Raw genomic sequence first — 27,855 nt, 5'->3', positions numbered from 1 at the left:
AATATATATTGATTTCTCAACTCTCAAATGAAATAGGTGTCTTTGTACGGTGTATAGTTTTGAAAAATTAGAATTTGTGATAATATAGTTGAAATTAGGTAAGGATAAACCCCCATTACAGCGAAAGTAAATATATTGAAACTCAAATGTAAAAAAACCTAAACAAAACAAGGGGACATTGATTTCTTTCATTCTTTGGTGATTTCTTTGTGGAAATAACGTAAATAATAATATCCTGCGAAAAATCGGCATATTTCCTGCTGCCAATGCGCCCCTTGTATATATTCGGCATTGTCCCAAGTCACCCTATAAAACAACAAAATAAATTAATGAGATCCGGGTTGCCGTTTGATTTGTAAACAACCTTGTTTCATGACATATCTAATATCGCAATATCCCACGTATCCAGAAAGAAAATTACACATGCACAAAGTGAAACACATATACAGGACACTAGAAAGTGTAAGAGGCATAAAAAAACGAGCTTTTACTCTCCTGAATTCGTTAATTTTTCCTGTCAATTCATACACTCTAGTCACGGCAAACTCAACAGGAATTAATTGTTAAACTAAAAAAGACGCTACACAATCTTATAAGTTTGTCCCTTCACTCATGAATGGTAAGAAACAAAGAAATCTGCAAGGGGGATATTTGTCCCAAGTTACAGGAATCTACTTCAATTTTTAAAGTAAAAGATTAACGTCCAGTTTCATAATCAAATTTAAGGTCAATTTAAGCTTAAAGCTTCCTTTAATGTCATTTTTAGTAGGGTTAAAGGAAGCTTTAAAATTGAAGCGACTTTAGGTTTGATTATGAAACCGGCAGTAAATCTATTTTTGACGATGAAACATGATGGAATAATTCGAACTTAAATTTAAGTCTTTCAAATCGAATCAACTTGAAAAAATGGAAATAAGTAATAAATAGAATGAAAAAATTACCAAATTCAGATGTGCATTTTGCATTGATAAAATAGATTCTTAGAATGGATTTTTCTCGAAAACAGTGTACAGATATACGGCTGTTATGCCTTTTTTGTGTAGAATTGTTCGTTCTGATTCTATATTCAAAACGCCGAAAAATATCTACTACTCGTCACTGACTTGACCAATGTCATTTATAGTATTTCATTTCATGGAGGCTGAAAAATCTCAGGACTGTACAAAATTTCCACCCACTTTCCGCTATTAGTTCCGACAAAAAAAAATAAAACCTATCTTTGGAGAATGCACTTCAACAGCCTTTATATCTAGAACGTAGACTTTATAGGTTCATATGAAGTTTTTGTAGAGGTTACTTTGCTTTACTTTTTCACCTAATTTCAGGACACCCCGTATACAATACGGATAATAATAATAATTTGGCCCTTTTGATTGAAACATTCGGATTCTATATGAAACCTCAAACATTCATACAGTTGCATACACCTGCATTGTTAGAGTTTAAAGTTCACGGACTCACAGGCTTATTCGCTCTGAACTTGCCATAGCAAATACAGACAGCAAACAAATTAATCCCTGTGGAGAGAATAAAAATCCATATAACTGCCATAGTAGGAGGGACGATGGACAGGGTACGCAAATAACAGTAGAATGAAAAACATTCTGCAGAATAGCCATATAGCCAAGGTAAATTGCACCAGCAATAGTTGAAACTCCAATACACACTGACCTAGAGAGGAAAATGCTGATGATGTTGACTAGAAATAATCTCTTTAGAGTTCATCGATTACTGACCCAGGACTGATATAAAAAAGTGTCTGCTTAATGTTTTCATTTCAATATCCTATCAAGAACAGAAACGAAGATAATGACCAAAGTTGAAATCGCCCAAATTTCAATTTTGGCCTATAACTTAAAATCTAAAGCAGATAGAAGAATGCAGTTGATGTCATTATTAGATTCTCGAAAAAAGACGATATGAATGGCACATTCATTTTCCTCTCTCTTTGGGTTAAAAAGTTGTAGTTCAGGTAATACCAATTTTACCCACCCTGTTTACTATAGGAAGTTTTTATGTATCAGAAGATACTTTTCTGGGTTGTATTCCTATTTGTATCCCGAACCTGAATCAATAAATAAATTAAATAGTTACAAGATCAATATCAGATATAATTCCATGAATGCAGTGCCTAGATCAATACCATTTGAACAACCTCTGTAGGTTGATTGAATCTTATATGGAACAACCTTGAAATTCAAATTAAAAGTTTTGAACTTGATCTTGACAACGAAACCAGTTCAGTCGGCTCCCTGAGATGATATTCCGCTTGAAAACTCTATTTGTTTACTGCAAATTAATAAGTCGTTCTTGATTATTTTTGCTCTGAAACAAAGTGAGTCAAAGGTGGAGCCAAAAATTCATATTTTCAGTATGTAGGGTTCTTTTCTACTATTCTGTAGAAAAATTCTCGAACTGGTCGATATTTTGTTCGAATTTAGCAAATTTTCATGAATAATATTCTCTATGAGGGTTAAGGATAGTTGAGTGTTTTTGAATGGCAACCCTAGCATTTTATGCCAGAAATACATAGAACTTTGGTTGCTGATGATAAGGATAATTTGGTCATTGATGCTCAACCTTTTTTATTATGGGGATGATATGGATAACCTCATTGCCCTTCTCATAAGGTATGAGAGAACGTATTATAACCATGTACATTGTACAGGGTGTCCGCCAGAAAAATACCGTATACCTTATATGCGAATCTATAGGAGCTACCGAAAAAATTTTGAAGTAAAATTTGTTCTGCAATGCAAAGTAACCTTTTTTGTGAATAGAACACCCTATGTTTCATTCGACATTTGAATAGAGCTTAAGAAGACGAAATGCAATATACATATATTATTTTTTGGGTCTCAGATTGCCTGTTTCGGATTTATTGATATTTTTCATAAAAAATGGTTCATTATTCAGAATACTGTAAATAAGTTATTATTCTAGACATCGATTTGTAGTTTTTGACTAAAATCAGGAAAATCTAACTTTGAACTCTTTTTATGAACAGATTATTTCTGAGAGTTCAAAAACAGTGTTGCCACATCTTCCATAATTTTCTCTTTTTTTTTCAAATATGGACACCCCATATAAAATTTGGTTAAAGAGTTCTTTATTGAAGACTGATTTATCCAGAACAAATTCCACTGGAAAATTTTTTCGGCAGCTTCTATAGCTTCGCTCCTTTTCTGGTGGACACCCTGTGTGTCAAACAACAACAAAAAATACAGTAGATAGCATTTTAAGTTTCTCGAAAAAAGACTCTATCTTGTTGGGTTAAAAAGTTGTAGTTCAGTTATCAGACATTTTGCCTACCCTGTACAGGGTGGGCAAAATTCGTTGACTACTGAGAGGATCTCGAGAACTATAGCACCTAGAAGAAAACGGATGACACATTTCCGTGCTCTTTTACGAAGAAACAAAGAATGGTGAGAACTGCAGCCTCATACGATACTTCGTATTTGAGTTTGACAATTTCGTAAAGTTCTCATAACTTTTTTGTCTTTGAAGTTACGAATCTGAAACTTGAACATTCAACAGGCACTTTTTTACGTAGAATCCACTGATGAGCTCAAAATATTTTTTCATTTCGAACCATCAAGTGAACTTTCATTTTTTTAAATGCAAACTTATATTGAATTTGTTATTTTTGAATTGAAAAAAAATCTTTTGTCAGTAGACTCTACGTATGAAGGTGCCTAAGAAGGTTCAAGTTTCAGATCTGTAACGTCAAAGACAAAAAGTTATGAGAACTTTTCGGAATCGTGAAAATCTCAATTTTTGTTTATAACTCGAAATCTGAAACTGATAGGCCGATTCTGTTATCAGATTTGGATTAATCATGAAAAAAGAGCTCGAGAATGTTTCATCTTCTAGCTGCTATAGTTCTGGAGATCTCTTCAGTAGATAACGAATTTTGCCACCCTGTACATGTCCATTGATTTTTGTAATTATGATTTTTGTGATTTTCAATATAGGTAAATCATCAACTACACTACAAGAACCATGAACACACGTATTCGTTCAAAATATCAATCACTCATAAACTCCATTACCTCAAAATACATAGTTACAAAAAGGAAAAACATAGATTATAAATGAAAAGTTGCATACTTTCGAGCATATTTTGTGTCAAAAGAGGAAATACCAAAGATTGGAATAAGTAATTCACATGCTTCAGGATCCTCAACTCAATCAAAAATACGCTTAACATTATTTTTGTTACTACTACGAACTACTAGATGATGTCTAATTTGCAAATGAAGAGGATTTGTTGTGTGAAATAGAATATCATTCCAGTAATAGATTTTATAATGAATGAAGATGAACCGTTCCATTGAATAATTGACATCTTTGTTACAAATCGGTCTTTTGTTTCAATCAATCGTGCTGAACTTCCTGTGAAAATAATTCATATACGGGATATGCAGAGCAGAATGAGAACCACAACATTAATTATCGCTAGAGTGTTGTCGAACAAAGGAGCCGAAACAGGTTGGCAGGAGACAAACGCCATTTTGCAAGATACAACCAGTACACATCACATCGTCTTCATTATTTCCATTACTTCTGGTCGATTTTTATTTCAAGTAATTGAAAATGCGTCAAGACCACGCCTTTTTAAGTGGAGATTTTAGGTATTTAAGATGAAACGCATTCTGGATATTCATTGTACGGTTACACCTTGCATCAACAACAAAATCAACATGTTCAAGCTGGTAAGATACTCTATTTGGCCCCTCATGAGAAATTTGCATTTAAGGATATTTTGGTCCAAGTATAATATCGGTCCAGTATAATAAGCATTTTCTTCATTTTCATTCAAGGAAAATTTATAATTTTTCAGTAGAAAAATATAATAATTTTTTTGACTTCAGAATGAAACAAGTCTGCAAGTTATTCAATTCCAATTCAGAACGTATTTCAAGATACTCGTAGATAATTCCATCGAAATTTTAAGAAAATGATTAAACCTTCTCTATAGGCAAGAGTAAATTCTTAAATTATTCGACACCAAAAAAATCATTACCTATACTCCATTCACTTTTATTTTAGCACTCGGTTGGCCATGGAAATTTGTCACATTTCACTCTGTATAGTACGAAAATGTGAAGTTATGAAGCTTGTCAAATCATTTTTGGGTTTTAGATCAACGCTATGTTGCCCGTTCTACGTGAAAGTTTCTGTTATTACGTATTTTATCACAATGCCCAATCTCTTCGAAAATATGTGACGAACATAATTAAAATTTATACAAATTGATTGAAGGCATATGAAATCCAGTTATTTGCATGGAAAATACAAGAGATCAGTATAATATCATAATATGCACTATAGCTTGAGGAGGGTTAATGTTCGTTATCTTCTTTGGCTAAAGTTTGAATACGTTACATCAGTTGTAGATTTCAAAAGTATTAACCCGAAGATGAAATGCATATTATGCAGTTGTTGGGAATGGATATCTCCCGAAGGAATTAACAGATAATTACAAGAATGTTAAATTCTTCAACAAAAATCATTGCATCAATATAAGTAAAAGGAATTAAAGGAAGTTTCAAGTCGAAATGAACTTCACTTTTGAACAAAAATTTCACATGAATAAACAATTAACAGGACAACTGGCGCGTATTTGTGGCTGTTCATCTTAATACATTGATATAATAATAATTAGGTATTTATTGGTACCTTAAGACATTTACAATGTATAGGACAAGTCAAATGAAAAATCAATTTTCGGGAACTTTTTCTACGATGATATTCATCGAAAATACTGTAGTAAATTTTTCGCATTAATTCACTCCAACATAAAATTCTCAAATGCCACCACTTTTTTGGGTCCCCCAATAGAAGGAAATTCATTGTCATCCTCTTCATTCACAATTTTTCTGATTGTGGAAATATTCAGCTGAAATATAAGTCGTTTAGATTCAGATGAAACATTATTTAAATTCACTTACATTGAATATGTTCGCTACCGTCTGACGTATTGTGGATTTTAGAATATCAGGGTATAACTATTTGAATGAGCAGACCTGAATTCTAAATAGCACTTCCTGAAACCTTTGAGTATTCAATAATTTAAATTAATACTCAAGGCTGAAATCATGTCTCTTTTTTTTTCAATCACTTTCGGCATTTTTATGAAGAAAATTGATATTAGTTGTGGCAACAGCGTCTCTTTTTTCAATCACTTTCGGCATTTTCGTAATAAAATTGATATTAGTTGTGGCAACGGCGTTATGACATTAACGACATTTCATGAGTGCCAACCTTACTCCCTTCTAGTTACAAAAACTTGAGAAAATTATTTCATGGCCAACCGACTGCTAAAATAAATATGAATGGAGTATACATCAAAATAAAGATGGAAGAATATTTCTAAACACTTGCATAGCTGTTTAAATTCTTTTTCAACTTGAAAAAACTTATGTTATGTTTCGAGTGTAACACACTGCATATTGTTGGTTTTCCTAATTCTAATAATTGACTTTTTTCAGATTGCCTTCTTCGCTCTCTTGGTTTGCGCTTTGGCCGCTCCCAAACCAAAACCACAGCTTCCAATAATTTCGGACTACATTCCTCTATCCTACAGTTCTATCAACCCAATCAACCCAATCTACAACAACCTTGGTTACAACAATCTGGGATATTCTTATGGCTACGCTCCCTATGCACCAAACTTCTACTACAACAACGGTTTCAACAACTTGGGCTATGGCTATGGATTGTACCTTTAAAGAGACAGAAGTTCCGATCTGGCAAATTCGTTTCAGAAACAAAATACTCAAATAAATCATAAAATCTCACAATGTTTTTTGATTCTAAGAAATTAGAGAATCTACTTCTAAGAGAAAATTGAAAGTGGTAGCTTTTATAACTAAAGTAGACGACCGCATTGCAATATTGCTAGTACAATATCCCTTCAAAATAGAGGTGCTGCTTTTATGTTTTATTCAATACAAATCAATGGTATTATGAAGAAGACATAGCAAATATGTAGTTGTATAGTATCTCTCAAATTATTCAGGTTAAGTCTTTGACGTGTACATATACACTGCGCAAAAAAATTAACGCACATTCTGAAAATCTCAATTTTAATGAAAGTTAACTCTACATTGACTTTATAACTTATTTTTTATGTTCTCTCGGGAAGGTTTTGAACGAAACAAGAAACATTGAATGGAAGAAAAATGCAGGATTTCACCGAATCTTATGTGAAAGAAGATAAATGAACAATTTTCAAAATACTGAAATGCTGATAAGTGATTTAATACTTGGTTTTTCCACCCCTTGCGTTAATTACAGCTCGGCAACGACGGTTCATATTCAAAATGAGTGATCTTAAGATGTTCTGATCTAATTCTTCCCAGATCTCCGAGTTGGATTCCTAAGTCATTAAGAGTGGCTGGATGATTTTCTGAACTTCTCAGCCTTCTATTGAGGTTGTCCCAAACCTGCTCAATCAGATTGAGATCTGGACTTCTTGCTGGCCATTCCAATCGAGATACTTCAACCTCTTCAAGGTACTCCTGAACGATGCGTGCCCGATGGGGTCTGGCATTATCGTCCATAAATATGAAATTTTCACCAATGTATGGGGCAAATGGCACTACATGCTCCTCAAGAATGTTCCTTATATACTTATCATCATTCATAGCTCCATTATCAACGACCACTAGGTCTGTGCGAGCAGTCAAAGATATTCCACCCCATACCATAATCGATCCTCCCCCGAAACCAGTAGTATTCAGGAAATTGCACTGAACATATCTTTCATGTGGACGTCTGTATACAAGGGAACGTCGATAACAATGGTAGAGGCAGAATCTAGACTCATCTGTGAAGAGAACTCTTTCCCAATCGGCATCTTCCCAATGGATATGCTCTCTCGCAAAATCCAAACGCGCCCTTCGATGGGCTGGGGAAAGAGCTGGGCCTCTTGCCGCGACACGAGGCTTTAAATCTTATTCTCTGAGGCGATTTCTTATTGTCTGAGTGCTAATTCGCACCTCATGAGTTTGCTCAAGCTGAATTTGAAGGAGGCGAGCGGTTGCAAACCGTTGTCTCAACGAAGAAACTCTCAAGTAACGTGCTTGAATGACAGTTGTTACCCGTGGTCTACCCTGTCCTGGTCTTCGGACATTCATACCTGTCTGCCTGAATCGCTGCAACATTCTGGACACACTTGTATGGGAAACTCCAAACCTTTCTGCAATTCTTGTGTATGTCCACCCTTCTTCTCGCAAAACTACCGCTTGGGCACATTCCTCTTGGGTCAAATTGCGTGTTTCGCGTTGCATAGCGATCGAGTGTAGAAAATCAAACGAAAGAAAAACTATTGATCACTAGAATTGATCGAGAACAACTGATTTTAGAATGGAGCCAATACATTCAAAATCTGATAATATCATCTTTTTTTATTCCTGCTGGGAAAAAACATATGTATTGAAGAAAACCGTTGAAAGTGGATAACATATATGCATGCATAATTCTGATAAAAATAATTATCATTGAGAACACCTTCAGCTGTAGAATAAATTTGAGATTTCCGTAATGTGCGTTAATTTTTTTGCGCAGTGTATTTTAACCGTAGATTATTGCGGTCAAAAGAAACACTTTTTTCCCTTAGCATTTTTTCCGATTCAGACTAGACAAAAAGTTGAAACCATTTTAAGTTTTCATAATGAGCTATGCCACCCATTGAACAATTAAATTCCCCCAATAATATGAATGTATTATACGACACTACACATCAATGGATATTGTAAACAAAGAGTCCCTTCCACCAGAGGCAAAAAGTTTGTCTCTGCTTCCACTAAACCAGTGAACATTCAAGGGCATTGAAACGCTATCGGCCAAAAGGATAATAGAGTGAATCCTATTGTTGATACTCTTTGTTTTAAACATGCAGAGTTGGACCTAATTTTTCGAGGGTCACACTATGTGAATTCCACACTATGTGTGATTATCAAATTACTCGAAAATGGCGCATTAGGTATAACTATTAATCGGATTTTGCCATTAAAAAGGTAACTCGCATTCAGACCCTTAATATAAACAGGAAACTGGTGGATATCCTGGAATGAATCAAATAAGTACTTATTTTTTCAACCTTTATATGAAAGCTGGAGTAATTTTACATAATTGTCAGTTTGAATTGGCAGGTATTTATACATAATTAGTTGAGCATCAAGTATTTACCGCATTAATCCAGGAAAAACTACATATGACTAATTATGAAAACATCATTCAGAGAATAATTTTTGAATGCAATTGTTCTTATATGTAAATCTATACGGGTGTTTTCTCTATATTTAAGGTCGAATATTCAAATTTCTTTGCTGTTGATGAGTAATGCTTTCAGACATATATAAACCGTTTCTCAGAAATTGATAAATTTTTTGCAAGAAGTAGGTAAAGGTGAAATGCCAGATTTGAATCCAACCAATTACCAAATTTGTATTTTAGAGCCTGGACAAATTTTCTGCTGTTACAATTTCATCTCCTCATGGTTATGGTTTTCTTGATACAATAATGCCAAAGTCCAAAGTTGTTACGAATGGTGCAAATAAAGTCTGTTATTTCATCACTTCTTCTCAGAAAATTTTATCAATTTCTGAAAGTATTAATCTGTAGACACGGCACTTAAAAATGCAAGGGAGTTAACGAATTTCCAGGAATTAAAAAAATGCCCATTTTGTCAAAAATGTGAGATTTCTAATGAATTGAAATTCTGATAAACGGAACATGAAATGTTCATTGTACAAGGTTCAAGGACACCCTGTATATTTAATAATACTAAAGGGTGTAAATTGTTACAGATTTTTCTCTACCCTTTTATTACAAGTACAAAAGGTGGGTAAAATTCGTTGTCTACTGAGGGTATCTCGAGAACTATAAGAGCTAGAAGAAAAGGGATGATACATAGCTCTTTTTTCCTGACTAATCCAAATCTGAAAACCGTTGCCTCCTAGGATTCTTCGTTTTTGAGTTATTAGCAAAAATAAGATTCAGACGATTTCGAATAGTTATAATACATTTTTCGTCTTTGAAAATACAGTTCTGAAACTTGAACCTTCTTAGGCATTTTTATACGTAGACACAATATATTTTTTTTTTCAATTAAAAAATAACAAATTCAAAAAAAGTTTGCCTTTAAAAAAACGGAAGATCGCCTAATGATTCGAAATGAAAAAAATATTTTGAGCTCATCAGAGGATTCTACGTAAAAAAGTGCCTGTAGAAGGTTCAAGTTTCAGATTTGTAACTTCAAAGACAAAAAAGTTATGAGAATTTTAAGAAATTGTCAAACTCAAAAACGACGTATCGTAGGAGGCTGCGGTTTTCACCATTCTTTGTCATCCGTTTTCTTCTAAATGCTACAGTTCTCGAGATCCTCTCAGTAGACAACGAATTTGCCCACCCTCTACAGGGTGGGCAAATTTCGATGTTTTAGCACTATAGTTTTTAAACCAGTGGAGATAGACAAAATCTGATACCCCATTCTAGTTCTCTTTTCCTGAGAAACTAACAAGAGTAGTAGTCATTTTTGGCCACCTTCTTTTGTTTTCGAGTTATGAGCGAAAATTGAAAAAATGGCGATTTCGAAATAAATTTATATCTCCGCTAATACTTATGATAGAGCTTCGAAATTGAAACATTATACAGGCAATTTTTTGAGTAGAATCCAGTGGCATGCTTGCCTTTTCAGCAGGATTTTTAATTACGAAGCTATGACCCAAAGTTATGTTTTTTTAAATGGGAACACTATATTTCTGTGCAATTTTTTGAAAGCTTAATTTTAACTGATTTCAAAAATATATAACATCATATGATTTGTATTAATATTAATAATAGAAAATGGTCAAAAAAAAAATTTCTCAATATTTCTTTTCAACTTTTGACGAGCACAGAAAAATAGAAGTTTCTATAACAAGAGCAGTCTTCTTCCGGCAATATCATTCTTTCTTTGCTTTTTACCAATTTTCACAAAATTTGAATCTTGGTGAAATTGAGTAAGAAGCATAGAAATGAAAGGACTAATAGAAGGAGACTGTGGTAATCATAAGATGCTACATTTTTCTATTCTCATCAAAAGTAGAAACCATAGAAATATTGAGAAAAAAGGTTTTTGACCATTTTCTATTATTTATATTGATACAAACCGTATGATGTTATATATTTTTGAAATCAGTAAAAATTGCGCTTTTAAAAAATTGCACAGAAATCTAGTGTTTCCATTTAAAAAAACATAACTTTGGGTCATAGCTTCGTAATTAAAAATCCTGCAACAAAGGCAAGCACGCCACTGGATTCTTCTTAAAACCTGCCTGTACAATGTTTTAATTTCAGAGCTCTATCATCAATATTAGCGGAGATATAAATTTATTTCGAAATAGACATTTTTCCAATTTTCGCTTATAACTCGAAAACAAAAGAAGGTGGCCAAAAATGACTACTACTCTTATTAGTTTCTCAGAAAAAGAGAACGAGAATGGGGTATCAGATTTTGTCTATCTCCACTGGTTTGAAATCTGTAGGGCTCAAACATCGAAATTTGTCCACCCTGTATATCTATGATTAAGTATATTTGTCTTTAGAAGGTGGTTGTGATTTTGGTTCAAATCTTGAAAATTATTCACATCATTGGGATCGAAAACTTTTTCCGATGAGACAATATTGAATGAGATCATCTATTAAACAATGAAAAGGAAAAAAACGAGTTTGTCGCTTTAGGAACCAGGAACTGAGCAACCCACATTGGTACAGGACAAGCGACCTTCTAAGGTATTAAAAAAAAACTGTTTGTGTTCAGCAAGATATACTGGACCAAAGATGGGCGTTGGCACTATTTTGAATCTACATAATATGGGTGATCGATTTGGGTTACGCCCAGGATCCACATCAGAATTGGTATATAAACTGCAGACGGACTGGAGTTGAGCATAGTTTGATTACAACTGATCAAATAGCACCAACAAAATGTTCGCTAAAGTAAGTAATCCACTCACTAGATTAAGTGCCTATTTAACCATAATCCGCATCTTCTACCAGAAGACTAATCATAGTTTTTTCAATTCTTCATTGTTCGCATTGAGCTTACGACATAATTCGTCATTTTTATTCAATTCAGGCATTTTTCGTAACTATACTCTATACTGTTCCAAAAAAAGTCTTTGAAACTAAGAACTAAGAAAGGATAATTTATCGTTCACGATTGGTTCATTTCTTAGATTTCAGTTCTTAGGACGGCTGAATAAACCCACCATTAAAAACTTGTACAATTCCTATTTGTAGTACGAGAATAGGTGCAATTTGTTGCTGATGGTTCTCATTGCTGAAAGGTTCAGGTTTCCTGGTTTCATCCTTCCTGAGAAAAAACGCTGTTATAATTGTTTATGTCAATTTTCTAATTGAAGTAATTTTTTTCTCTTCCAGATCATCCTCGTTGCCTTCGCTCTCTTCGCTGTAGCTTTCGCTGCACCAGAACCCAAACCTCAATTTGTGGTTCCAGCTGCTACTGCTTACAGCGCCTACTCTGCACCTTTGGCCTACAACACTTACTCTGCTCCTTTGACCTACTCCGCTTACTCTGCCTACTCTGGTGTTCCATACTCAGCCTACTCTGGAGTCTACCCAAGTGTTTATGGAGCTGTACACCACGGAGCTGTTGTTGTCTGATTATATGATGAAGGTGCTGATGTGAAAATTTAGATTTAAGTTTACACTATTTTGGCAGTATGCAATCGAAATTATCTGTTATATAAATAAATATATTCTAAAAAATAAACCTCGTTTCAAGCTTCCCAAAAATGCACCCAACATTATTGCCAATAGATGAATTCTAATGTATTCAAATGAGAGAACTTGTTTTTCTTTGGTAACTATCTTCCATCAGTTTTTTTCGATAATCGATAAATGAAACATTTTTTGACGTTTGACCGATCATGTTTTTAAATTGGGCAATAGAAAGAATATTACCATGTTGGAAAGAAAAATACGATTTCCAACTGCTATTAAACGTTCATTTTGGTATTCTGCGCCTTCAAATATACTACACCCTATATTTAAAGGGTCTATCTCCCTTTATAGTCAATATACAGAATGTTTGATTGATTTTTTCAATTTCCTCAATTTTGATGATATTTCGTGCGTTTATTCCATAGACATATTAAATGTATTTAATAGGTCTATTCTCCGAAACAACTAGTTCATACTGACAGAAATAATAACTGATTTTTTTCAGGTCAAGTCTAGAAAAAATTGATAAATAAGTTTCAACACAAAAAAACACCCTGTATATCGAAATTCCTTCAATTTGATATGATACTCGAAAAAAGCGAAAAAAACTAAAGAGAACAAAGTATTTCTGGTACTTCCACATGCGATTTTAATATTCAAAATCTAGTCAAATCTGAATATTCAGACTACACAGTAACCAAAATTCCAAAAAACTTAAATTGCATTCGGTATTTATTAATTAAACCAATTTGATTGGATTTTTTGTGTCACAAACGTTAAATACTACAGAAACAGAGGTCTGATATACAGAGTGAGTCTTTGACTTGTACAAATATTTTAACAGTAGATTATTGAGGTCAAAGTAATCACTTCTTTTTTTACTATTTTCTCCGATTCGGTTCTGATTAAAAGATATAACCAGTTTAAGTTTTCATGATGTGCTATACCACCCCTGGGAAAACAAAATTACCTCCAGAATAACTAACTAAATCTGTGACACTACACATCTGTGGATATTTTAAACAGCGTTGTATCCAGCCGAAGTACCCAATTTCTCAAATTTCACAGATACTTTTAAATTTTTGAACATCAAATTTTTCGAAAACGGCGCATTATTCGAGAAAATATGAAGAATACTTCTATTTTACAAAACGTTCAAATATTCATCAAATAGCGTCCAACTTAGTTTCAAGAGTTAGGTTCTTTGAATTTTTGGTATTTTTACGGTACCTAATGGTCATAATGAGAAAACTGGAAGACGTGGGTGATATACTGTGTTCGAGAAAGATTCATCAAATAAATGAAAAACTATATTCCGAAATTCATTTCATTGAATAAAACCGTTTATGAGATCTATACTGTTAAAATATTTGTACGAGTCAAAGACTCACCCTATATAATAAATAAATATGAGCGTTTTCACTAGTACAATTACTTTCACCACTTTATTACTACATTTTAATCCAAACACAAATGTGTTTGTTGTGTTTGTGTCCAAAAAATAAGGGCTTGATGAGAGGCTGAAGCCTGAATTGAATCAGGAAAATTACTAACTACCGAACAAAATTGTGCTTTATGAAATTTTGGTTACTGTGTTGACCGAACTTCCATATTTGACTAGATTTATTGGGTATTAAAATCGCATGCTGAAGGAAGTACCAGAAATACCTTGTTTCCATTAGGGTGTTCTCACTCACCTCAGTGTCCACAATGTACCTTGTATATCGTCATATACTTTCGATAAAGATGACAAAAATATTAAATGCCCCAGAATACTTCTTACCGAACAGATGCATCTGATGATTTGAAACATGATACAATACAAGAGTAGAATCATCTTTCAATTCTGCCATTGAGATGGAGATTTATTCGCATTATTATGCATTTTGTAGAGGTTTCGAATGTCTTGCTATACACTTGGATACGAGAAATCGTGACGTAGGTATGTAGGTGTTCATAATATCATTCGTTGATAACGAAGAGTCTGCTGGATAATAAGTTGTATAATAAAGTAGGTAGTAATTAACGGATTCATTCAATAATTTGCTAATTGTATATTCACCTCCATTCATAGTTGACTAAACGATGCGGTAAGATTATCATAACCTTTACCTTAGGGATAAGACGACCGACATGGATATTATGTATACTGAACTTGTGTTCACGTGCTAAACGTTTTATTGTTTGGAACAGCGTCGAGCTGTCGGGAAATTTATGTGTTACAATCAGGAGGACACTTTTTCAATAAGCGAAAACTAATCGAATTTGTTCTACTTTATATGGAGTTGGAGATGCTGTTCAAAACGATATTCTCCAAATTCATTAACTAGTTTTGCCACATCAGGTGTGGCTGGTTCAACAGAAAATTTCAATCTACCCAAATATTTCTGGAGAAGCAAGAAATAGAGCATGATTTTCATACCCAGGACCCATGCATCGGATTAAAAAACGAGTCCTATAAATCATACCTACTCGTACGACTATTGAAATTACTAAATTTTCATACCGAAGAAATTATTACCTATAGAGAGATTGAAAAGTAAAGCACAAAATTCAGATCCAAACAGGTCAATTTTTATTCTGAATTATGCAACTTTCAAGGTCTAATTGAGAAGCTATGCATCATCTACAAGAGTAGTGGGAATTTTTCAGAAGGCAACCCTAATTTTTTGTACCAGAAATGGATAAAATTTCCGTTGCTGAGGATAGGTTTTTCACAACTTTTTTAATATAGGTAGAGATGAAATGGTTTGACTAAATGGAAAAACTTTAATTTTTTATTTATTTTAAAGTCAATGACATACACTTTCGGAGTGACTGATGTTTTTGAAATGTTATCGAAAACACCATCTTCGTAGGGTAGTAATTGATGAAATATTGTATCAATTTAATATTCATTTATTTATCCCCTTACCAACTATAAACAATCCTGCAAAAAAAAGGTTTTCGATAACACTTGAAAAACATCAATAACTTCTTATGTGTACTTATATGCTTTACCTTCCTCAAAATACATAACAGAGAATTAAAAATTCTAATTCAATAAGTTTAGCAATTAAAATAAATATTGATCACTTCGAGTATTTTTATACAAAATAGTAAATATGTACATACATTGATGTCATTTCATAATCCCAGATTAGATAGACTCTATTCAAACTTATAAATAAATTTAAAATGAATAAAAAAATTATTGCTGCATCATCTACCAAAATAATTTTATTTTTGAGGTAAAATTAGTGGGGGACCCATCTATGTCAAAGAGGGGGAGGCTTTTCCTCAAGAGAAAAGGTAGAACTGCTCAAACTAAAATGTTTCACCAAAAATCACCAATAGAAAACTTTTAAATGATAAAGTTGAAAGAAGAATAGAAAATAATTACTATAATAGTTCCTATTACGACCTTGGATCATTTGTTATCCGAATTATCGTAAATCAATGAGAAAAAACTTATTTCGTGATGACTGACTCAACCATGGTTAGGATATTGACCTGTTCGATTTTTTTTTATATCAGAATGGAAACTTAGGATTGCCGAATTTTTCTCATTATTCAGTAACTCAAACGAATACATGAGATGGCTCATTTCTGAGACTGACAGTAACAAAATCGAATATTAGTTCAAAATTTCAGCAAAAAAATTTTTCACAAATTTTTTCACAATGGTCATCAAAATCATCTTCTTGTTCGAACCCTCCAACAATAGTCGTAAAAATGGAGTGCAATAGGCTAACAATAATAGCTCTTTGCTAATATAAGCACTTTCAATAAATTGTCTCAATTTTCTACACTGGTCCCACCCCAAATTCCACGATACAACAATTTTTTTAAGTGACCTGAATATAACTATCAGATACCAAGACTCGGATGTACTGAACTATTCATTGTCCAGACATATGTTTATGTTTTGCTTCGTTTTTACGATGCCGAAGTCACCTTCCACAGTCCTTTACTTGAAATCTAATGAAATTTCGTCGAAATTTTAGGGGTTATAGCTCAGCCATATTGACTATTTTATATAGACAATTATTAGAGAAATGACTCATTTTGACGACTCCTACTTTCTGTCAAAAAAATCATCACCTTTGAAAACACCCTGTACCATTGAATATTCCTGATAAAAATCCTTGAGCTCTTTTTATAATAGATATTCATTTGTATGGCCTAATGAAGCATGCAGGACCATTGTCCATATCCAGCAGAAAAAAAAATTTCAACAATTTTTTGAGTTTACCCTCCATGCATAATAATTTCTCGTACGTAATTGAAAAAACGAATTATAATTCCATAAAATCCATTAGCTACTTGCTACTTGTCGAAGTCAATCGTTACAGGAAATTCTCCTGAACTATTAATATCCCTATTACAAATAAGGCGTGAAGTGATCTCAACTAACCGGAATAAATATCAGATGATTGAAAAAAAACAATCTGAACCACGATCTCGTTTGGGCGTTGGTTCGGTTAAAAATTAACATATAATTACTCTGTATTTTTGAAAGACGATCTATCGGATTCGGTATATAAGTCTGCATCGGCAACACATTGAGTATCATTTGATTTCAGCAGATCAAATACTATACACACCAAAATGTTCGCCAAAGTATGTTGATAAAATAATAATGAATTATCCATCAACTTGTTCAATTATACAAATTGATTTTTGTTTTATTTATTGGTAGTGATGAGTTACAGTTTTTTTAGATTCTTGATTTTTAACTTTTTTTTCAGATCTTCGTAGTTGCTCTTGCTTTCTTCGCTGTGGCTTTCGCTGCACCTGAACCAAGACCTCAATTTGTGATTCCAGCTGCTTCTGCCTACAGCGCCTACTCTGCACCTTTGGCCTACAACACTTACTCTGCTCTTCCATACACAGCCTACTCTGGAGTCTACCCCAACGTTTACGGAGCCTACCAACCTGCTGTCGTTGTTTAAGTCTCTTAGTGTTGATTGATAATAGTAATAAGGAATTCAAATTTTCGGTTGAAACTATGCAAAATTTCCATGAATAAATTCAATATGAAATAAGTGAATTTTTAATTTCATACTTATCAACCTTGGTTATTTTGAGGGTATTACATAGAATGATGAGATGATGACTTCAAAGCGTAGGTACCCTTTGCACACTGCAATATCATTCATCAAACATTATAGTCTCTCATCAATGGTACAAATACGGATTCATCAGAAAATATAACTATACAGGAAGATAACATATTTCCTGAAATTTTCATTTCAGTCTTGTATCATTCACTTGCTTCTATGCAACGCTCATGATATAAATCATGAGTAGGTAGTTGGTAATTGAGGCAAATGATTACTTATTTAGAAGCAACCATATACTTACTTGTGTAGAAAAACCAAGTTCGTTATTTTGATAGCTCATCAATTTCAAATTTGACAGCTATTTTAGGAGTCAATCGTTCCTACTAGTTGGAGAGCCGATGATGCTAAATCGGGATTTACATGAGCGTCGTGGAGACCTGGTGGATTTTGAAGATTATATGGTAGAAAGAAAAAAAGGTTCTATGATGTATGCACTTCCAGCGGTGGGAAAAGCGTCTGCAGGTTTTCAAAGATGTGAAAAAAAAGTTGTCAGGTGTACAGGGTGGGCAAATTTCGATGTTTTAGCACTACAGCTTCCAAACCAGAGGAGATAGACAAAATCTGATATCCCATTCTCGTTCTTTTTTTCTGAGAAACTTACAATAGTAGTAGTGATTTTTGGCCACTTTCTTTTGTTTTCGAGTTATAAGCAAAAATTGGAAAAGTGGTGATATCGAAATAAATTTATATCTCCGCTAATACTGATGATAGAGCTCTGAAATTGAAACATTATATAGGCACTTTTTTACGTAGAATCCAGTGGCGTGCTCGCCTTTTTATCAGGATTTTTAATTACGAAGAAATGACCCAAAGTTATGTTTTTTTAAATGGGAACATTAGATTTCTGTGCAATTTTTTGAAAGCTTAATTTTTACTGATTTCAAAAATATATAACATCATATGGTTTGTATCAATATAAATAATAGAAAATGGTCAAAAACACTTTTTCCCAATATTTCTATGGTTTCAACTTTTGACGAGCACAAAAAAATAGAGTTTCCTATAACAAAAGCAGTCTCCTTCCGGCAATGTCATTCTTTCTATGCCTTTTACCAATATTCACAAGATTTGAATCAAGATATAATTCATAAATTTTCATAATAATGAAAGGACTTATAGAAGGAGACAGAGGTAATCATACGATGCTATATTTTTCTATGCTCATCAAAAGTTGAAACCATAGAAATATTGAGAAAAAAGGTTTTTGACCTGTTTCTATTAGTTATATTGATACAAACCATATGATGTTATATATTTTTGAAATCAGTAAAAATTAAGCTTTCAAAAAATTGCACAGAAAACTAGTGTTCCCATTTATAAAAACATAACTTTGGATCATAGCTTCGTAATTAAAAATCCTGCTAAAAAGGCGAGCACGCCACTGGATTTTACGTAAAAAAGTGCCTGTATAATGTTTTAATTTCAGAGCTCTTTCATCAGTATAAGCGGAGATATAAATTTATTTCGATATCGCCATTTTTCCAATTTTTACTTATAATTCGAAAACAAAAGAAAGTGGCCAAAAATGACTACTACTATTATTAGTTTCTCAGAAAAAGGGAACGAGAATAGGGTATCAGATTTTGTGTATCTCCTCTGGTTTAAAAACTGTAGTGCTAAAATATCGAAATTTGCCCACCCTGTACATACTCGAGCGTGTCAGATTGAGATACTGTATATGCCCTACGTGTCTCTGATAATGAATTCATGTTAATCTGACAGTTTGCGCGGTGGGACAGACCGTACGGAAGAGTTGAAAATGGTAAAAAAAAAATTTCCAGCGTGTCAGATTTTTGGAGGATATGTTAATTAGACCCAAAGGAAGCTACTTTTCAAGGGACTGACAATTTGGACGTGACACAAGGTCACAGCGGTCCTTTGAAAATGTAAAAAAAAATAGTTACTTGTACATACTCGAGCGTGTCAGATTTTCATACAGATGGTTAATCTTGGTGTTGAAGACGTGTTGACCCATTAATCTGACACTAATCAGGGGGGTTTTCTTAATCTGACACTTTGAAGATAATTAAAATTCTTTTTTTTTGAATATTTTCCTGCCTGTACCCCTAATCGTTTTTGTATTTATTATGAAAGTTGTAGAAAATAAAATTCTACACAACTTTTGTCTGAAGCAATTTTACATACTCTTAACCGTTCTCGAGTTAGAGGGCGATAAGTGCGAGAAGCTTAGCCACACATGCGAAAGGTCAAGGTCAATGTATAATCCCAGTCTAATCTACAATTGTCAAAATGACAAGGTATTTCTATGATGACAATTTCGAAATTAGTCACGAAAATTTTAGTATTGTCTGTGATTGAACCTTAGAATGTACTATTTTCCAACGAGTGAATTTTCGCTTCAGCATGTAGCGCTAAACACCTCGCATTAATCGCCATATATCTCAACAACGTTTGAACATAGAAAAAATTGCTCGGGACAAAATTTGTAGAAAATGTTATGCTCTACAACTTCCATAATGAATGCGAAAAAGATTTGAAGGCCAGGGAAGGAGATAATACAAAAAAACTGATTTTTGTGACTTTTATGGCCAATTTTTATTGTTTCGGCTTGCTGAAACTGTCAGATTATATTTTTTCCGTTATTCTTGAATCATTAGCTTCAAAATAAGAAAAAACGCCACCGCGCTCGAGAATGTACACGTGACGATTTTTTTTTGCATCTTTGGCGCCCTCCCACACATTTTCGACACGCTTAAATTGTCAGATTAAGAGAATATATACTTTTCAACATATAATCAATCACATATATCTTAATCTGACACGCTCGAGTATGTACAATGATCGCTTTTTTTACTATTCTGACAGGCTGTCCTAGACAATTCCCCCTATATACAGGTCTAATTTTTGGTAGAGGTACTCTACAGGGTCCAAGGTATGTCCCCTTATATTAATCTGACACTCTCGAGTAAATCGCGAATTTCCCTCTTCGGCTCCCCAACTATAATAAATTGAGACTTTTTCCCCGTGTTCAGTTAAAACTTCATACAAATTTTTTTCATTCCATTCATTTCCATTTTTGACGGAATTGAAGTTCGATGATAGGGAAAATAAGTATGAATTACATTTTCGTTGTTCTGAAGCAATTTTTCATAGTTGCAAGGGTTTTTTGCATACCTTTCACTTGAATTTCTGTAAAATTGGATTAAAACTCTAAAGTCAAACCCGCAATCTATTATCGTTGGATGAATCTTCCTAAATGATCTGTTGTTTCAAACTGAAGCAGTCTTACCAAACCGGTGTGAGATCCGGATGAAAAAATGGTCGTGAACTTGAGATTCAGTTGGGCGTTGGCTCAGATAAAAATTTACATGTAATTACTTCAAGCTACCTCATGAAAGCTTTTGTTTCGTTTGGTATATAAGCCTGGATCTCACCACTGTGGAGCATCATTTGATTCCAACAGATCAAATACAATCCTCATACAAAATGTTCGCCAAAGTGAGTACCTATTCATTCTTAGAATTATTCATTTCTACTTTTATTTGTTGTTTGGCATGTTTAAAATTTACAAAGCAAAGTATTTGAAAATCAGGAACATAATCTTTGGGAATCCATTCCTGACTTTATTGACAAATCATCATTGTCTATTAGAAGAAACATATACAAAAGTTCTCTTCAATATATTATATTGTTACTCAAACTTCTAACATTCACCACAAACAATGTTGTTTGTTGGTTAATCGGTCATATCTAATTTTACTTTTTTTTTTTACAGATCTTCCTCGTTGCCTTTGCTCTCTTCGCTGTAGCTTTCGCTGCACCTGAACCCAAACCCCAATTTGTGATTCCAGCTGCTTCTGCGTACAGCGCCTACTCTGCACCCTTGGCCTACAACACCTACTCAGCTCTTCCATACACAGCCTACTCTGGAGTCTACCCTAACATTTACGGAGCCTACCAACCTGCTGCTGTTGTTGTTTGATGGCTGACCGCGTTGCTGTTGATTAGATTTAGGTTGTTCGAAATTGCTGATTCCTTCCCATGTAAATTTCTTCCGCATATAATAAAATCATGATCAGAAAATTTGTTTTCAATTATGAATTATGCTCACCGTAGTAGCTTGTTTAAGAGCTGGAAGCTCATGCTTTTGAAGGGATAGACTGGCCAGCCAGCTCTCCAAACATGAATTGCATCGAGCATGTCTGGGCAGAGATGTCTAGACAAATATACTCCATAGAACAACCGATTAACAATCTGGCGCTGCTTTCTAACCATTTGCTGGACGTTTGTCCTAAAATTTCCTAAATTTATTTTTAATCGAAAGTATACCTCGAAGAGTAGAATGCTCAAGACGAGCTCATTTCAAACCAACCAAGTACTCGCAACCCGCAACATTTACCGTTATTTTAAATTATCTCAAACTAGAATTTCCCATATTTTCATTGAATTTTTTTTATCAAACTCTCCATTCTTTACTGTGAAAAAAAACTAGAATATCAACTGAGCATACCCTGGTATGTAATCAAAATAAACATCTGGAGTTTCAGAAAATATTCCCAAAATAAAAATAGTTCAGTCATCCCCATAAATTGTTGCGCAGTGTAGAGTCTGCCTTCAGTATCACCTTATCATTTCGAAGCAAATCTCCAAAATGTTATTCATTCTATTCCCCCTATTTATTCGATTCGAAATACACGAAACAGAATACCCTGAAGCCTAAATGTACAGGGGGCAAAATTCGTTGTCTACTGAGAGGATCTTATGAACTATAGCAGCTAGAAGAAAAAGAATGACACATTTCCGAACTCTTTTTCGGAGAAACAAAGAATGGTGAAAACCACAGCCTCCTACGATACTTCGTTTTTGAGTTTGACAATTTCGTAAAAGTTCTCATAACTTTTTTGTCTTTGAAGTTACAAACCTGAAACTTGAACCTTCTAAGGAAATTTTTTCAAATAGAATCCACTGCAACAAAAGAATATCTAATTTGATCTATAAAAACAAAACTATATCTCGAACTGCTGACATGGCCGAAGCACTAGCATTCAATTACCAACGACACTCTCAAAGTAGTAACTACCCAAAAGAATTTATAAATATCAAGAGAAAAGAAGAAAACAACCCAGTGGAATTTGATACCGACCAAGAATCTCCAATCAATGCCCAAATCACTATGCAAGAACTCAATGATTCTCTGAGCGGTACAAAAAATTCTTGTGCAGGACCAGATGACATACCTGTCTTATTCCTCAAAAACCTTCCAGAAAATGCCAAAGAAATGTTGGTCAGAATATACAACACCATCTGGACAACCAATGTCTTTCCCGAAGCCTGGCGGAAATGTGAAGTCATTCCAATACACAAAATCGGAAAATCAAAAATCCTTCCTGAATCTTACAGACCAATCTCTCTATCATGCACCATGAGCAAATTAATGGAGAAGATTATTAATAGAAGACTTATGTGGACGTTGGAACATAAAAACCTCATAATTCCCGAGCAAAGTGGGTTTCGTAAGAATCGATCAACACTGGATAATTTGATCGACCTCGAATCAGAAGTTCACGAGGCCTTCGCCAACAAACAACACTGTATAGCCATATTTTTTGATATAACTAGAGCCTATGACACCGTCTGGCGACATAAAATACTCAAGACATTGGAAAACTACAACATCAAAGGCAACATACTCAGATACATTGCAAACTTCCTTAAAGAACGAACATTTCATGTAAAATTAGATGGGTACCAATCGAGATCAAAAATCCAAGAAAACGGCATCCCACAAGGATCCCCTATAAGCGTTACCCTATTCCTACTCATAATTAATAGCATTCTACTAGATTGCAAACCACCTGTGAAGGCAAGACTATTCGCAGATGACTTGGTTATAATTTCCAGAGGAAAAAACCAACACACAACACGAAGATACCTACAAGATATCCTCAAAGGCTTGGAAAAATGGTCACTCGAATCAGGACTGCAATTTTCCTCTTCAAAAACCAAATGTGTGTTCTTCGCCCGGAAACCTCTAGATAATCCTCCCTCACTCACGTTACATGGAAATCCTATAGAATATGTCAAGAGCATTAAATTCCTCGGTATGATATTCGATGAAAAACTGAACTGGAAACTCCATGTTTCACACTTGAAAAAGTCCTGTCAAAACGGATTGAATCTTATGAAGTCCATAGCAGGTAAAGACTGGGGAGCAGACTTTACCATGCTTATAAGAATATACAAAGCACTCATAAGGTCAAAACTCGATTACGGTGCCATCGTTTACGACTCAGCGAAGAAGACTGTAACGAAAGATTTGGAAACAATACAAAACCATGCACTCAGAATCTCTTTGGGAGCATATCGTACTAGTCCAGTCAGCAGTATCCAATGTGAAGCTGGAGAACCATCCTTAGCATCACGCAGACAGTTCCTCACCATCAAATATGCTATGTCAGTTTCATCGAATCCATCAAATCCAGTTCTCCATAACGTAATAGCTAATCGTTTCAAAACTACATACCTTGGAAATCCCAGAACTGATCCACCATTTTATGAAAGACTGAACAAATACCTATCAAAATACAACACCTCCATCCCAACTATGATCAAGACATCGAATCCTCACGATGCACCACCCTGGATAGTCCCTCTCCCTGAATGTGACTGTAAGCTCACCTACATCAAAAAAACAGAAATTAACCATGATACTATTAGAAGAATTTTCAATGACCACTTGCAAACATACCAAGATTACAAACATATATATACAGATGCATCTAAGACAGAACAAGGAGTTGGAGCTGCATTCACCACAGACGACCACGAAAGCATTTTCAGATTACCCCAAACAGCAACAGTATTCACTGGTGAACTATACGCTATATGGAGAGCACTAAAATTCTGCAACGATGAAAACCTTCGACAATGCGTCATAATCACCGACTCCCTCAGCTCATTACAGGCCACGCAAGATCTCTACACTAACCATCCAATTTTGACAAGGATTAAAAAAGAACTAGAAAGGGCAAATACCAACGCAGCGAAAATCAAATTTTTGTGGACTCCATCACACACAGGAATCCGAGGTAATGAGCGAGCCGACTATCTAGCTAAAACTGCCACAACCAACGTAGACGCTACACTTGTTCCATATAACATACAAACAGATCTGACACCTCTTCTGAAAGAAACCCAGAAGAAACTGTGGCAAGCAGAATGGAACTCATCTACTACCAAGTTGGCAGAAGTAAAAAACTTCATTGAACCACATAAAAACATTCCGAAAATTAGGAGACACCAAGTGATACTAAGTAGACTTCGGATCGGTCATACCAGACTAACACACGAACACCTCATAACCCGGACCCAAGAAGCTTTCTGTGACACGTGTAACGTGAAACAAACTGTAAAACATATATTTTGTGAATGTCCAAGATACCACGAAGAAAGAACAAGAAATTTCATTGCAGGTTCTCTGAAAGACATTTTGGTGGAAAAGTGTGAAGTTAATAATATTATAAAATTTCTCAGAAGTGTACAAATTGACAACCTTATATAATTAATAATATTAATATGTACCACTCCATCGCTAATAACCCTTGTGGTTGAAGCGAAATTTCAAAAAAAAAAAAAAAAAAAAAAAAAAAAAGACAGAAAAGTTATGAGAACTTTTAGAAATCGTCAAAATCTCCGTTACCATCACATTCTAATTTTCAAAATACTAAGCTTCTATGATATTTACATTTCTAATTCATATTTCTACAAAAATCTCACACTCATTATTTAACAAACTAACTGAATTATACAGATAAAATTCAAACCATAGCAGTATCTACCTATACTCGTATGAAAACTTCCTAATCAAGGTTTTGCACAACTACAAAATTTGTGACTTGTGCTTGCGCCATTTTGTAAATGGAAGGGCATAAGCTTAAGTTTTACTTTTCGACATGTTGCTTCAAATCGTGTTTCTGTTATTTGTTTTTACAAATTCCTATAAATTTTCTGAAAAAATATTGAGTAGTGCGATTCAAAGGTTTGTGATCCTTCCAAAAACTCATAGATATTATAAATAGTTTGTGTGCCCTATTCAACACTCTTTGGATTATAGCAGGAGCATTCTAAAATATCGCCGATAGTTTTCAGATAATGTTCGATGAAAAAAATGTATTTCGTGAAACTTTTTAGGGTTTTCATTCCCAATCTCTGGAACAAAATCAACTAAAAAAATTCAACGATTTGCTCATGCGTAAATTCTTGCACAAATTTGTCAGGTGCAAATCAACTAAAAAAATTGTTGCCTAAAAAGTTTCAGGAAATGCAGAATCCTCCCAGAATGAATTAAAATCGATATCAGAACATGATGTACACCAAAATATAACGCGTTCTGCGTGCGTTGTTTGCTCATGAATAATAAATTGTGCTAATAATGTTGAATAATCAAAACGTGTTGTTCTATCGTATAATACTCCATGTTTATGCTCATATGTCACTTATCGTTCTGTCAATGCATAATCATTGGGTCATTAGCATATCCACAATAGCGCACATGCTACAGTTTTTATTGATACATCCAATATAGGATTGTATGCTGCTGACAATGAAGTGATTGAATTAATAGAGAACCATCGAATAGCAGTATTGATTGATTGAATGATAATTTGGGAGGTGTTTCAGATATTCGATCTGAAAAACAATGAATAATAATAAAACAATTTCTGTAAGAAATGCATCTCTGAGACAACATTGTTCCAAAAACAGCCTCAAACTAAATGTACCAAAACTAATTATGTACGCAGAAGCATCTCTGGCCAACTTCCTTTCATTATTATTCCTTATGTTTAAGATATTAGGAGATGAAACCCATAAAAAGTTTCAGGAAGAACAATATTGTATAAGTATATTTATGCATGGTGTCTACTAAAGATGAGATAAAAGGAAAGTAGTGATTTCTTGTCTAAAACATTAATATTACGTGATGAAACATGGAGTCAAAAATTGAATTGCCAAAAACGGGAACTTTAGTTTTTTTAAACGAAAAAAATATGGTTATCTGCTACTGTTTGTTTGAATGGTGTTTTTAAGGGTTCACACTACTTAAACTCTTTCTTAATAAAAAGTTTTCTGAAAACTTTGAGTGTACACTCATTAGAGTAATACTCTAAACCAAAACGTTCTCAAGAATAATGGAATGAACGATGAGCAAACTCTGACTTTTTAAAATGTTCGTGTATTATTTTGATATATGTATTGAGGAACATCAATTATAATTTCAATGGATCAGCAAATTATAATTGATGTTCCTGCAACTGAGTGTTCGTGTAAGGCTACAAAGAGTAGGCACATAACCTTGTTTTTTGTTAAGACTAATGGAGATTATCAGCATATCGCAATTTTGTAACATCTTAAGTAAACAGCCTGTATAATGCGATAAAAAGAGCTCTCCTATTGCCGTCATAAAAACCACATTCGTTCTTTAATTGGACAATTTTGAACTGAATATCAAGAAATAGACAGTTTCGTATCTACCGATAAGTAATTTTGCATAAAATGTTCTCGTTTATGGAATGTTAACACACTACCCCATATTTTGTAGCATATTCGAAATGTCGATAAGACACTAGTGTTTAGTTCTCCTCCATGTGAGGAAATTCGTTTTGAAATTGCTTCAATTCAAACCGAGGTTGTGGGTAGAAACGGACCATGAACCCATGAAGTTCAAGGGAATGAATTCAAATGAATTTTTTCTTATTTCCGATCCCAGAGGGGTTCATGCATCTGATTTGCGTCACTTTTTCTTCACACTCTGGATGTTCGAATGAGTTCAAACGTAGCTTATTGTCTGGCATCCCTCATCCCTCTTTGCAAAGGGTAAATACGTAGATACCTTCAGTCGCGATAGAATGTCGAAAAAACGAACTGACTTTCACATTTATATGTCTATTTGCAAATAAACAGGTGAGTGGATATCTTGAAGCAATTTCTCCTGTAGAAAAACTGATGAAGTTCATGAGGAAAATACATGTAACTTTTTCTGAACATTATCAAA

At 34.1% G+C, this 27,855-nt stretch overlaps 2 protein-coding genes across 4 annotated transcripts; both read left to right on the top strand.

The window, feature by feature from the left end:
- Nucleotides 1-4,531: 4,531 nt before the first annotated feature.
- LOC123322272 lies at nucleotides 4,532-6,803 on the top strand. The gene is made up of 2 exons (XM_044910216.1): nucleotides 4,532-4,715; nucleotides 6,495-6,803. The coding sequence occupies exons 1-2, from the start codon at nucleotides 4,644-4,646 to the stop codon at nucleotides 6,732-6,734; spliced, it is 312 nt and encodes a 103-aa protein (XP_044766151.1). The 5' UTR covers nucleotides 4,532-4,643; the 3' UTR covers nucleotides 6,735-6,803.
- Nucleotides 6,804-11,833: 5,030 nt separating this feature from the next.
- Nucleotides 11,834-17,765, top strand: LOC123322287 (pupal cuticle protein C1B-like). 3 transcript variants are annotated; one of them, XM_044910231.1, is made up of 2 exons: nucleotides 11,834-11,991; nucleotides 12,436-12,774. In XM_044910231.1, exons 1-2 carry the CDS (start codon nucleotides 11,980-11,982, stop codon nucleotides 12,676-12,678), a joined length of 255 nt encoding a protein of 84 aa, XP_044766166.1. In that variant the 5' UTR covers nucleotides 11,834-11,979; the 3' UTR covers nucleotides 12,679-12,774. The 3 variants fall into 3 exon arrangements, with proteins under 3 accessions (XP_044766166.1, XP_044766172.1, XP_044766170.1); XM_044910237.1 differs by lacking the exon at nucleotides 12,436-12,774 and adding an exon at nucleotides 17,469-17,765 and having other exon boundaries at nucleotides 11,938-11,991; XM_044910235.1 differs by lacking the exons at nucleotides 11,834-11,991; nucleotides 12,436-12,774 and adding exons at nucleotides 17,219-17,340; nucleotides 17,469-17,765.
- The last annotated feature ends 10,090 nt before the right edge of the window (nucleotides 17,766-27,855 follow it).

This window comes from Coccinella septempunctata, chromosome 1 (genome assembly GCF_907165205.1).
Source record: "Coccinella septempunctata chromosome 1, icCocSept1.1, whole genome shotgun sequence".
In the NCBI taxonomy this organism is placed as follows: domain Eukaryota; kingdom Metazoa; phylum Arthropoda; class Insecta; order Coleoptera; family Coccinellidae; genus Coccinella; species Coccinella septempunctata.
Note: the sequence above shows the minus strand (reverse complement) of the source record. Positions and strands in the feature narration are given on the sequence as shown.

Bases quoted from the DNA above. Each gene is read 5' to 3' on its own strand.
- LOC123322272 (XM_044910216.1), top strand. From the start codon at position 4,644: ATGAAACGCATTCTGGATATTCATTGTACGGTTACACCTTGCATCAAC. The intron at 4,716-6,494 runs GTAAGATACTCT...GACTTTTTTCAG, and splicing joins AAATCAACATGTTCAAGCTG to ATTGCCTTCTTCGCTCTCTT.